Source organism: Apostichopus japonicus, chromosome 2, assembly GCF_037975245.1.
Source record: "Apostichopus japonicus isolate 1M-3 chromosome 2, ASM3797524v1, whole genome shotgun sequence".
In the NCBI taxonomy this organism is placed as follows: Eukaryota; Metazoa; Echinodermata; class Holothuroidea; order Aspidochirotida; family Stichopodidae; genus Apostichopus; species Apostichopus japonicus.
In genome coordinates, this window is record NC_092562.1 from 6,948,402 (window position 1) to 6,963,025 (window position 14,624).

At 36.6% G+C, this 14,624-nt stretch overlaps 1 protein-coding gene across 1 annotated transcript in view; it reads right to left on the minus strand.

Moving 5' to 3' along the window:
* Positions 1 to 14,624, minus strand: part of LOC139976312 (importin-13-like) — a 75,898-nt gene that overhangs the window by 38,712 nt on the left and 22,562 nt on the right. Inside the window, exons 10-19 of the mRNA XM_071984994.1 lie at positions 14,369 to 14,453; positions 13,037 to 13,159; positions 12,004 to 12,084; positions 5,871 to 6,009; positions 4,189 to 4,238; positions 3,493 to 3,585; positions 2,957 to 3,107; positions 2,577 to 2,645; positions 2,146 to 2,285; positions 68 to 202 (exon numbers count right to left, since the gene is read on the minus strand). Coding sequence (XP_071841095.1) covers positions 68 to 202; positions 2,146 to 2,285; positions 2,577 to 2,645; positions 2,957 to 3,107; positions 3,493 to 3,585; positions 4,189 to 4,238; positions 5,871 to 6,009; positions 12,004 to 12,084; positions 13,037 to 13,159; positions 14,369 to 14,453 — 1,066 coding nt within the window. The remainder of the gene's footprint in view (positions 1 to 67; positions 203 to 2,145; positions 2,286 to 2,576; positions 2,646 to 2,956; positions 3,108 to 3,492; positions 3,586 to 4,188; positions 4,239 to 5,870; positions 6,010 to 12,003; positions 12,085 to 13,036; positions 13,160 to 14,368; positions 14,454 to 14,624) is intronic.

Below are 14,624 nucleotides of genomic sequence, written 5' to 3' on the forward strand. Positions count from 1 at the left end.
GCAAATTTCATTCATTTGCTCTTGTCAGAAAAATTGCAGAAGTTAAGTTGTTTGACTGTGTACGTACCTCTTCCTTTGCAGCTGTCTCTAATACTCCCAGTTGAGGATTTAAGATGGCCTCCAAGTAACTCATTATATCTTCAAGTTTCATCGTAGACAGGACCACACCGACAATGGACATGACTCGTATACTGTCCTTTGACTGAACCAGAAAAATTGACCGAATTTAAAGTCAACTAAAGAAATAACTGAATCCATTAATTCATTTACACTGACAAGAAGATGAGAATCATCATATATTGAAGAAACAAGATTCAAACATGAAGGTTAACCAGACTTTTTCAATATATATAAAACACTGTGATTTCTTGTGGATATAAGCATATTTGGTAACCAATGCACAGTTTAATTTTCATCACTGTTGATCTCAAGTGGTCTGCAATTTGTAGCTTTTTGTCAGTTCTTTCTTGAACCGATCATTTAGACGCGATAAAAAAAAAAAAGCCAAATGGCTTAGTGATACCTTGCCACATTTCTCATGAGAATATCAAATGTAACACTGCAGAAGTTGCATGATCAGCAAGGTTCTTGCACTAATGTGAACCAGTTAATGTTTTCATGCTTTGACCTCCAGTGACCTCAGATAACTTATGAACTCTTAAAACCATTAGTATTCTTGTACTTTATATGGCAATCCCCATACCAACTATGAAGTTCATCCACCTCTGGTGACCTCAAATCACTTTTGATTTTAACAAAATATGTATAGCAGTTTTGTTACCAACCACAGTAGCCCTACATACTGCATTTGAAGTTCATCCAAGATTGTTACCAACCACGGTAGCCCTACATACTGCATGTGAAGTTCATCCAAGATTGTTACCAACCACAGTAGCCCTACATACTGCATGTGAAGTTCATCCAAGATTAAGTGTACACCCACCAGTCAGAAGTGCATGAGCCTAATGATTTAGGTGGACATCCCTGTACACCCACTGGTCTGAAGTACATGAGCCTATTGATTTAGGTGGACATCCCTGTACACCCACCAGTCTCAAGTGCATGAGCCTAATGATTTACGTGCACACCCCTGTACACCCACCAGTCTGAAGTGCATGAGCCTAATGGTTAAGGTGGACATCCCTGTACACCCACCAGTCAGAAGTGCATGAGCCCAATGATTTAGTAGGACACCCCTGTACACCCACCAGTCAGAAGTGCATGAACCTAATGAGTTAGGTGGACACCCCTGTACACCCACCAGTCTCAATTGCATGAGCCTAATGATTTAGGTGGACACCCCTGTACACACACCAGTCAGAAGTGCATGAGCCTAATGATTTAGGTGGACACCCCTGTACACCCACCAGTCTTAAGTGCATGAGCATAATGATTGAGGTGGACCAGGGAGTTGTTCCATAACAACTCCCTGGGTGGACACCCCTGTACACCCACCAGTCTAAAGTGCATGAGCATAATGATTGAGGTGGACACCCCTGTACACCCACCAGTCTGAAGTGCATGAGCCTAATGATTGAGGTGGACACCCCTGTACACCCACCAGTCTAAACGGCATGAGCATAATGATTGAGGTGGACACCCCTATACACCCACCAGTCTATAGTGCATGAGCATAATGATTGAGGTGGACACCCCTGTATACCCACCAGTCTCAAGTGCATCAGGCTAATGAGTTAGGTGGACACCCCTATATAACCACCAGTCTAAAGTGCATGAGCCTAATGAGTTAGGTGGACACCCCTGTACACCCACCAGTCTCAAGTGCATGAGCATAATGATTGAGGTGGACACCCCTGTTTGAACCATTGAACATTGTTGACCATTGACATCTTACCATAACTAATACTATCTAAACATCACTGTATCCTACATGAGTAGGACACATTTTGTTATGTGCATTAATTGTCCAGATAATGTTATATTTATGGCCTTTGACTACGATGTCATCCCTAATAGAGGCACTACATCATATGTCAGGCATACACTCACAAGATTTGAGGTCCAAAAGCCTTATGGTTCAGGAGAGTTTGTGACATCTTTCTTTTTCTTTTTGGCAAAATGGTCAAAAATACAAATCCCAGTTAGTAACATGTAGAGACGAGATCATAAAAATAAACAACTGACCTTAAGGTTATTTGCAGCAAGAGCCTGTTGGCATGATGTGAGAATTGTCTCGGCATATGGAGCCAGCTCAAAGATACATTCAGTAGCAATAGCCTTGAGTGCCATGGAAGCAGGGCTGCAAAGTGACGGCTCATTTATGCCTTCAGAGGAGAAAAAATCAAACACTAACTGCAAATGGATGTATCAACTTGCCTATGTTAACTCTATATAACTAACTGCATGTAACCATGAACTGCTGTATATAAACCTGTAACAGTTCTAATTTATCATAATCTGTAATTGTCATGACAATACCACACGTACAGCTCCATACACACACATCCCTGTACACATCAGAATTGCCTGAGATTATTAAAGCAAACACGTCTTAATTATTAATTTATACAATACTTATTTCCATCTCCTCCATGAATCTGAGAATAAATACTTACCATGAACAAGAAGAGGAATCACAACCTCTAAGGACTCTGTGTTGTAGCACAGCCATTCCGAAAAGGCACCTGTAGAACAGAAACAGAGGGCATGTATCCAATGACAACCAATCCCTCGGATATCATTACAACACAACACTTAAGGTATGTATTAATAACATACAATATTCTAAGAAATAAAACATGATAATAAAAGAGTGTAAACAAAATACCTAAAATGTGTACCATATTCTTAATGAAACAGTTGGAAGACAAAGGAAGTACACATATCAGCCACATTCTAATTGCACATCTTTGCAGTGGCCTACCCATAAGGATGCAGAAGCATGTACCTATAAAGGCCCATGGCCACTTGTGAATGAAATGCTGTGTGTTCTCACCAAGCATATTAAGAGATGTCGCTGATAATTCATAAGTCTGAGACATATCCACCTGACCAAGGAGTCGGAAGAGATCATTGAGACAGGGACAATCTCTGATGTTACCTCCCTCTGCTACGGACTGGAAGGCAAACAGGCAGGACTCTACAGGCTGTAAACAAAATATTATGAACATGGCTCACATTAATAGTTTAACACCCGCCCGCTGATAAAATAAAGCAACATAACAAACTAAGTGAATCTATAAGATCTCAAAAACTATCAAAGAATCTACCAATGAAGCTTTACTAGCATTGCTATATAACATTAACAAAGATAACAAAGACCCTACAAGAGTGATGTTTTCATACGTTGCACACAGCACATCTATCAACGTAAAAATGGTAACATTTTAGAGATTCTAGAGAAGCATTTTAGTATCTAACAAATGACTGTATTACCTATGTCAGTGTTTAGGAACTAGAATTCCTTGATTGTCATTGTGAGAACATGACAAAATGACTGTAGCCATCATCCCAGCTGGGAAGCTTTCTTACCTGCCATTGTGTATCTGGTGACTGAACTATCCTCATAAGAATCGTATAGATGTGACTCAGCAGAGGCTCATGCAGCAATGAGAAGCAATTCATCTAAAATATCACCACAAAGAAAATACATCATATAAGATTTCATGTTTACTTGAATATATTAAACTGATGGTATGTATCTACTTTTTAAAGTAATGAATACTACATACTCAGTCCTTCCTACGCTCTGCAATAACTAAGGATGGCAAAGAAACTGCCTTGCCTATATCTCTTTTTCAGCCAACTGAGCAAGGTTTAGTGGGCAAAAAAGCTGTGAATAATAATTATATCTTAGAAAGGCAATGAAAAAGTTATATATGGTAAGGTGTTCTTGTTGCTGCAAGTAATGGATTATACAATCAAACTAACCATTGATACAATTATATTAATTATACCTCCTGAGTGCTTGCAGTCTAACATAGACATCCATGGAAGGTAGATGAACCTGTTATCTATCTCTTAATACTAATGCTGGAATGCTGTAATTACTAGGCAATGTAACCAAACTCATCAGTATTGATATGATACTCTGACTGTATGGTGTCATCTTACTTTGATCCATTGACTATCTGTACCTCCTCAGGTCATGAGGACATGTTAACACGGAAAGATCTGGCTAGACCAAAGTATTGCAACCAAACGATAGAAAAAGGCAATAAAACTCACAAATGTGTCGCTGATGTCTTGACGATAGCATCTGAACTGTTCTTTCTCCTCTGTGAAGAACAATCACAAAGTATTAATATTTTGATGGTGATAAATCGATTATCGAATTGACACTTATTAACGTGTGTATGGAACAACGCATTGTTACTTTTAGTTAAAGGAATTGTCTGGTGGAAGATTTTGATACATTGTCTACACACTTCTTATTTTTCTCTTTCTATTACCAGGTTAAAATTGTCCCTATTTGATGTTTTCTTCTTGTAGAAATCTGGTTGTCAAATTCACCAGTTTCTCACCAAAAGCACCATTTGTTCAAACATCAATTTGGTGAACGACATAATGCAGGCAAATAGGCAAACAAGCTACTTGAAGTCAGCACTCCAATTTCTGAAGCAACTACACTCTCGCATGTACATGCACACATGATTGCCTATTATATATTACGTACATATCACAAACATACGTATACAGCCTACATGCCCAGTTGGTACGTACATAGCATAGCACATAATACACTCTCACCAGTTCATAAACCGTTCTTCAAAATCGCTGAAATAAAAATTCACAGACCAACTTTGCAGTAAAAGGAAGCTTCACAAACATTTGGAAGTTCAGAAGGTGAAACATGGCAAAATCGATGTCAGAGCAGATTGTAGTACCTGGAAGCTTAGGCTTCATAGAACTGTCCGATTGTAAATTTTACAGCAGCCTACATGCAAACATTTTTCGCGCAATATAAACAACAAAGAGTCTGCTGTTCAAACTTGTCTTGTGTTATACAAAGACCATGAAATCACCGACACACTACGTTTATGACGGCTAACAATATTTTTAAAACATATCTAATTGATAAGAAATTTCACAGAAGATGAAGGAAGAAATTTATCTGTATTCAAACGCATTTTTTGTTGTGCCTACTGTAGGAACAGTATGCAGCTCGGATTATGTTTGCAAACTGCAAACTGCATTTGGCCAGATGACAACACATTCGCTACTGTTTAAAGTATATTTGAAATATCCATCCTTAATGATTAAAAAATTATTTCTCTGTCAAACGCAATATTAGCATTCTCATACTTTGAAAACATGTTTGGAAAGTTGTTTACCGTTTCTTAAGGTAACTTCTATGGGCTACCAGACAATTCTTTTAAGTAATACTGATAGAAACTTAATATTTTCCTGAAGAAACAAATATCCTGTTCAAGTCATTAATAATGCTGTACAGAGAGAGCTATATAAAGAAGATTATGTAAACAACCTAGACTAGACCTGAAGGACCAGCAAACTGAAATGATTGAATTGCCCAGTCAACTGACCAAGACAGATTTAGATGCAATTCAACTCAGCTGTCTTGACCTAGTTAAGTAGTCCTAAAGACCCATAGACGTACAACTGATGGGTGAGCGATAAACAACTGATGATTGCACAATGAACCTCTCATTTATTAAGGACCTGTGCTTGTTTGAGTTAAGTACACGTTTCTTGAAACTAGATAGTTGATGCGAATCACTGCAAAGTGCGCAACTGTCACTTACAGCCAGACAAATCGTGTTTCCCCAACTGAAGTCAATGTATACAGTCACTGGCTAAACCTTAATCAGTAGTAGTTGTAGGCACACACATACTGCCCAAATATCAATGATTATCCAATTTAGCATACAAACCTGGCTCAATATACTTACCAAGAGTCCAAGATGTGTATTCCTTGTCTGATGGGTACTGTGCCTTCACCAACAGGGCTTCGATTAACTCATAATAATATGGCACAAAAAACTGAACACACCTCACAAAATGGTCCTTATCGCAACTCAAGATTTCATCCTACATGGAAGACAATAACAATAATGATCAATGTTGAATGCAGAAAGAAAAGAAAACAGCAAGCAAATGCATTCTGAGCTGCTATGGTCTATTTTACCTCCATGTTGGTACTAATTCTGCATCTATGACACAGACAAAGACTATCATTGTACCATTGATCTTGTACCATTCAGTTTTTCTTCTGTCATTGTTTTGTATTATTCTGTATTATTTGTATCATTTCTCATTGTCTATTGCGCCATGAACATTCTTTGAGTGGTGTGTGCGCATTATAAGTCGTATTATTATTATTATTATTATCATTAAAGCTGGGAGATGGGAGTTATTTTGGAATTTTTGGTGGACAAGCAATTGTCAGGCATGTCCTTTTGTCATTCATAATGCCCATACTACTCAGCTGAAGTTCTATGACAAAGATTCCTTTTAGAGGAAAGAAGAAGGGTGGGGAAGGGGAGGGAATTTGGAAACGGTCAGCTTAGGAAGGTTAGGGAAATAAACCTCTGTTGAGAGAAGTGAAAGATGGGGATGTATAAGTTTTGATACTATCACACTTCAAGTGATAACTGGCCCAAACTTACACATAATTCTATCCTAAAAGCAAGATTGGTGATGTGTAAACTTGTAATGGCACAGTGAATGTGAAAATCCACTAAACAGGTAACCATCACCTACCTACCAGTAACAGCTCACTGTAGTATTGCAATTGGGAGGTTTGAAATTTAAGAATAGAGTTCCTTAATGTAGAGTCAAGGATACAGTCTGTCAACGAAGTATAGCAAAGGATTTCTCAAAATATGTGAGAAATTCTGGATAAAAGGACCTTCTTCACATGAATCTGAGGTATTGAGCCTATCATGACAAATACAAGTGTCTTTTGCATCATGTAAATATCAGTGACCTATTTGAACTGTACAATAAACAACATTCTGACAATAAGCCTCTGTTGATGAGTCTGGGTTTATGTTAGATTTTCTCCTTTGAAAATGTTTATAGAATATGCAAGCAAAGAATTTACAGTAACAATTGTTTGAATAGTAGAGCAAACAACACTGTAAACATGTCCTTATTAAAACACAGTTTGAATCTTATCTTCCAGCAAACATGATATAATAATATACAATAACACTTAATCCTCTGCAACAGGTAACAATGCTTTGATTCTCACAGGAGTCACCCTTATATGTGGTAAACCTGATCAGGAGGCAATGGTATGTTGCAAGCAGACAGTATGAACAAAGCTTTGCCACAAGATTGTTGATACAAGCAGGGAAGACTTGAACATAACTATGTTAGACCTCTTCCACAACTATACAATACCAACATCAACCTGTAACTAATGATACAGTCATTCAGTCATCTAGTGACAACTAATGATATATCATTGGCAGAAGTAATGAATATAATTAACAGTGTTTTAAATTAATTGTTTTAATAGTGAAAATAATCATTTTCCATATAAACGGGTATAATATAAAAGCAATAGTGTGGTGAGCAGCTGCAGACTATTCTACTCTTTTTGTTTCTTGAAGAACAACATTCACTGTTTTACATATTGTGAGATTTACCTTCCATGTATGAGTGCATTGCCTTTAATAATCATGTTAGCCTCTTAGGTCAAGTGAGTCAGGTCAATTTAAGCAGAAATTAAGTGCTGTCACCAAACGTGACAATCTCTTAAAGGACATAGCTTACCAACACACTCAATGAAATAAGAATTAAAATCCTATAGATAACATTACATCTACCTAGAAATGTACCTTCATATATTATCAACTACACCATACTACTAATGACCTCCATAGTATAAATCAGAACAGGTAAATTTACAAGATTGAACAAATTCACTTTCACCTTGAGAAATTTTTAGCAGGTGAAGTTTGTTCATTATTTATCAATGGTATTTATCTTTTGCCAGGAAGTTTCTGATTTACACCAAAAACTATTATCACATTCGCTCTTTAGATGTCTGCACTGAGAGTGACTATCACATAATGGAAATCTAATGGCAACTTTTCTTGGGAGTAAAGTGATAAACAGTCCCTTAGAAAACGCAGAGCATCTCCAAGGCTTTGACAAAACTATTAGTAGCAAATAAGCTAAGACACAATACACTGGCACACTTTGGAAGACAGGAATGGTTGCAGATTTATGCAAACTTTCTTAAGCACAGTTATTAAAAATTCTTCATCATGATAACAATGTCATTTCCACATTAGAAAAATATTTCTCAAAACAGTTCTTAAATGAAAGATTTCCCCATCTCTTCAACTACTAAGTTAAAGAGTCAGCAAAAAATATACTTTCACAGAACCCCAAAGCATGTGAGTATATAAGTGACAATACTGAACTGTCTATCTGTTCTGTGATATCAGAAATACTGCATAAATTCTGATTGAATATGATTTAAGGTTAAAATTATAATTGATTGGAAAGTCTGTATACATGATAATGAACAAAATGTTTACTATGAAGGCATGCCAGAGTATGTTGCTGATAGTACCCACTTGACTAAATGTATAATAAACAAATGAAGAAACCAAAGACAAACAGATAAAGTACACCGACAAATAAAAAATGATCATATTTTTCTTGGTTTTTGCTCTCTCTGTGATCTAGCCAAAATCACAACATTTGCCGCATGCTTTCAAGAAAGTCCAAAGGAATTGTTGCACGTTACTCAATTTAGTCTTTTGTAGATGAAACACATGGTAGACATGCTACTCTTCAATAACGCTCCATTGTTACCTAAAATGGTTGTTGACATTCATTACGTGAAAATCTCTGCCTTTTCTCTCTCTATTTAAAATTCCAGCTATAGTCTGATGTAATCTACATATTGCAATCATTTATTTTTCTGCGTTACAAACCTAACCAAATATTCCGTCAGTTTACACCAGTTACTTCATTTTTGTTTCCTTCACTTTTTAATTAAAACCTTCTTGGGATTAGTTAAACAGAGAGACAATTAATAGAAATAGTTAATTAGAGTTGAACCACAAAAAGAGTATAGGACACAATGAAGATGTACCCACAAAGATGAAATTGCATGCAAGTTGTGCTTGAATCTTGTGTATCAGTCCTTGAGACCTCTGCCAACATTAAGCCTACCACCTTGAAGTTTTGTTTTATTATGTTGTACAAATAAATGACATGATTTGGTGCAAACTCTGCTTGCTCTGGATATCATAGAGTATATCAGGATTAGTATTTCCATCTCAATCTAAATATGCAACCACATATTAAGTCTGTGCAACTCTCCCCAGGGTAAGATAACTTAGAGCGATGACTCACACTCATGCGCTACAACACACATTAATGCATATGTATTGCAATGAAGAAAACAAGTATCCAAGACTATAGCAAGCAAAATACAAAAAAATTGAACAAATTCTTCAAGATATGTGGATTATGCAGATATTAGCGAGTACTATAAGGGTTGATATAGGTCCATTATATAGGTATAGGTCTCATTAGACAACAACCTGTTCATGAGTCTTCTTAGAACACCTGAGAGTCCTAAACCAGTTGAGCAGAGAACAAAAAAGACAAAACAAAAGGTCATGTCCATGTCCAGTATCTTAACTTGTACCATGTTTGTAGTGACCATACTCTACATTGATACCTCTGTAATCTATGTATAAATATATATTCAAGTAATTATCTGGTTCTCTAACTGGGTATAATCTAAAATCACATATCCATTACTACAGAAGATTTAACTAGCTGCATACAGGTGCTTGTGCTCTTACTTGAAGTAAATATAAAACAGAGGTTCCATTGCTCCTGTTAATACATCAAATACAACAATGACCAATATCTTCTCCTATTCTTTATTTCTTTCTCCTCCTTTTTTAATTATCCAGGTAGTTTGGAGGGGAGGGTTACTATAAGATCCAGTTGATACCAACTAGTGCACTAATTTACAAATCCTGTTTTGACATTAGAGGTTGTGTGTTGCAATGACAGTAATCCGGTTTGCACAGGGGTATGAGTGGCTATCTATTACAATCAGAGGGGAGATGGTTGGAAGGGGGGGGGGGAGTACTAAAGGACTAGAACTAAAGGAGAAACATTGTCTCCTCCGACAAACGTTATTCAGAAGAACACAAGGCCTGAAAGTTGCAGCCCAAAGGTACTCACAGAAACCTGTTGTAAATATTAGCAAAACCAACTTCACTGGAACAAAGCAAAATATGCATGAACTCTTTACATGATAAAGTCCACCTTACAGCTAATTATATCATCAATAACTAAGGCATACATAATAAAGTCCATCTTACAGCCAACTTAGGCATCACAAGTTAAGCCTATAAATAATAATGTAACAGCTAAATAAGGCATTAAGTGAAGCCTTTACATAATCAAGTCCACCTAACAGCTAACTAAGGCATCACTAGTGAAGCCTATAATGGAGTCCACCTAACAACTAACTAAGGCATCACAAGTGAAGCCTATACATAATGAATTCCACCTAACAGCTAACTAAGGCATTCCTTGTGAAGCCTATACATAATCAAGTCCACCTAACAGCTATCTAAGGCATCACTAGTGAAGCCTATACATAATCAAGTCCACCTAACAGCTAACTAAGGCATCACTAGTGAAGCCTATACATAATCAAGTCCACCTAACAGCTACCTAAGGCATCCCTTGTGAAGCCTTTACATAATCAAGTCCACCTAACAGCTATCTAAGGCATCCCTTGTGAAGCCTATACATAATAAAGTCCACCTAAAAGCTAACTAAGGCATCCCTTGTAATGCCTATACATAATCAAGTCCACCTAACAGCTAACTAAGGCATCCCTTGTGAAGCCAATACATAATCAAGTCCACCTAACAGCTAAGGCATTCCTTGTGAAGCCTATACATAATCAAGTCCACCTAACAGCTAACTAAGACATCCCTTTTGAAGCCTATACATAATCAAGTCCACCTAAAAGCTAACTAAGGCATCCCTTGTGAAGCCAATACATAATCAAGTCCACCTAACAGCTAACTAAGGCATCCCTTGTGAAGCCTATACATTATCAAGTCCACCTAACAGCTAAGGCATTCCTTGTGAAGCCAATACATAATCAAGTCCACCTAACAGCTAACTAAGGCATCCCATGTGAAGCCTACACATAATCAAGTCCACCTAACAGCTAACTAAGGCATCCCTTGTGAAGCCTATATATAATCAAGTCCACCTATCAGCTTAGGCATTCCTTGTGAAGCCTATAAATAATAAAGTCCACCTAACAGCTAACTAAGGCATCCCTTGTGAAAGCCTATACATAATAAAGTCCAGCTAACAGCTAACTATGGCCTCACTAGTTAAGCTTTTACATAATAAAGTCCACTTAACCCCTAACTATGGCATCACTCTCAATTTGAAGCTCTCATTTTGGTAAAACAATATGTACCATCAAACGTGAGATGGTTACATATATTTCTTAATTTTAGCGAGATCAGTGTCACTTTACATTTTACTAAATAAATCATATACCTCAGCCTTAATGTATCCACAACCAATACATACCTTTTACAGAATACAACAGATTCTATGTCACTCTAACCAATAAGACCATTCATAAATCTGAAGAATTTGAGTTTCGTTGATAAATAATTCAGTTCTCTCTGTGGCACATTCACTTGTTTATGTTACTTCTCTAGTCCTTTTTTGTATTGGAAGATGTATTCATCCGCTCTCATTCATTTAATTTAAAAGCAAGCTTGAAAGAAAACTATTTTAGGCATCCTGCAATATCTTTGGCTACAAACTACATCCATGTTTATCATGAGACAAAAATTTCAAGTAGTTTAAAACTCAGAGTTACAAATTCACATGAAGTCATTTTTGTGAGTATATTGGGGTGCCTAGGAGAATTAAGTAGGCATGACCATAAACAATCTGCAGAATGACACATACGAGAAGAACATTTGTCTCTGAATTAAAAGACTTTCAAATACAAACACATTTGTATCTGACAAGTTTTGCACATTAACTTACCTGTAGAGTGTACCAGAATATGAGAGGTATGGTACTGATTGTTTCATCTACCGGATAATGACCAGATATGACAGAAAAACCCTGCAAAATAAGACAAATCTTCAGTATATGTAGTATCTGATTAGCTGGTAAGTAGCAAAGACGAAATATACTGTTCAGTTGATTCATATTATCTACTGTTTGTTTGTGTCAAGTGTGCTTTCTGTTGTATTGTTAGACAGAGGACAGGCATGGAGAAACTTGAAGTGGAATCCCTTACGAAAGAAGGAATAAATTATACATTTCAACAATGCATGCTTTTACAGTTACTCCCTCTCTCTCTCTTGAAATCATATAGTAATAGGGGAAGCCACACATAAGAACTCTTATACTGCACCTTGATCCTGCAACCATTGATACAGAACATAAAAACAAATTATTAACGAGTCACATTTGAGTGCATCCACTCCTGGTTATCTCCAGATATGTTCTACTTCTCAGCCATGATTAATTATATCACATAAACAGAGACTGCATTCATGACACAATTCTGTGACCTTCAGTATGAAACTAACTTTAGCTCATTACAATTTGTTGATTAGTTTGATGCTGTATGCTGTACACATTTCAGATTAATCTCAAATCACAATGTCGGTTTTATCTCTAAAACAGAAGGAAATACTGATTTATCTTACGACAGAAATTTCTGAAATGTATTTCAAATGAGCTCTTCAATCTGTGCCATTTCTAAGTTTGTCTGAACCAAGATGCCTAAGGTTGCATCTACGTAAGAATTCTGCACTATATGTGTGTTTGTCATAAGCTAGAACTATCAACTTTCTTTGTCACAACTTCCTCCCTAAACAAGTCCATGTAAATCTGTTACCAAATGCCTCTTACCTTTCTTGTTTCTACATGTAATTCTCTGTCATATGTCATTCCAGGAATTCTTAATATTTCCCACCAATTTCTACTTACGTCAACCCCAGTCTGATCTGATATTCATGGTTTCTCTTACATTTAAGGATGAATACTGGCACTGAAACATACTTACAACAACTATTTTCATATACTCTGCCACAGCTTCTTGTCCATTACCAGTGCATTCAGTTATTAAGATCTTCGAGTGGTTTTCACCCAAAGATACCATCAAACGACAAAATCCTTCCACAATGTCCTTAACGGGTACAAAAAGGAAATTATTTAAGTCTTTCACGTAAATACTTTGTTAGTTTCTTATAAGATGGATTTTTGTTTGCTTTCATTGTTAATTGTATTACATTTAAAGGCACTGAATTGTTAATTGCCTGATTCAGATTTAAAACAAAATTACCAAAATAAATTGGTATTATTTATTTTGAACTCCCTTGGAAATGAAAGATTGACCTCCTACTAAGCTAAATATAAGAATGAATACTTCATTTCTTCACTTACAATTGGTAATAATCAAACTAAGATAAAGTCCTATCTTTTCTAATGCAAGCATGTTACAGTTATAACTAGAGGGTACTCCATGGACTTACAGATCTCCTCTCCTATTCCACCTCTGACCTAAATTGTCCTTTCAACCTCACCCTCAACATACAAAGAAGACTACTCTAGTATTTGTCTCATCATTCTCTACATATTGTGTAGTTTAATAGGGTTTTCCTACATGTTGACAAGCAGAAGGGGCTTAAAAACAAAGTTTAGGTTTTTTGGACCTTTGACCTCTGATGTTAGACACATGGTTACATGGTCAGGCACCTACCAAACAAGTTTGAACATGATCATACTTACGGTCTAGGAGGGGTTCACGAAACACTTTTTCACACAATTTAGGCAAATTTCACCTTTGACCTCAATTGGCCTTTGGTCTCGACCCTAAATACTTAAATCTGTTCTATTTTAAATTTGTATCATCATTATCTACATACCGTGTGGTTTAATGCCTTTTTCATACATGCTGACAAGCAGAATATGGCTATAAACCTCTGACCTATGTAATCAATCAGCAGGAATGAGTTTACATGGTCAGGCACCTACCAATCAAGCTTGAACTTGATCAGACTTCTTCCCTATACATGTAGGGAGGTGAGATATTCACATAAAAGCAGTTTGGTGACCAGACTAAACACACACTGATTCAAAAACCAACAAATTGTCTTGATCATTTGAAATGAAACTTTCAATTAAATGAGTTACATGGTAATTGATTTGAGAAACATCTTCCAAATTAATGCAAAATGCTCCTTTCACATATTCCTCCATAATCATTTCTTATAACCCCAAATTCTTGAGATGTTTTCTCCAGTGCTAACCCGTCTACATCTGGCAGGAATACACCTACATTCCTGATGACTGGGACTGTGATCTGAAACCATCTTGAGTGGTAAAAGTAACATACCATGTCTCTGTTATCTACTGCATTGTTCAACATATCCTTAGCAAGCAAGAGATGACCAAGTAACTTCCGGATAGTATCAGGATACCTATCATCAGAAACAGTTTCAATAATTAGGAAAACATGAAACTACAAGAAATATACCAAAGAGGAAAACGGGACTTGGCAAAACTATATAAAAGGAAGCATTAAACTAAAGTATGTTAAATAGATTTCAATAAACCATGCCGCTACTGCATGAAAATGTTAAGTCTTGTAC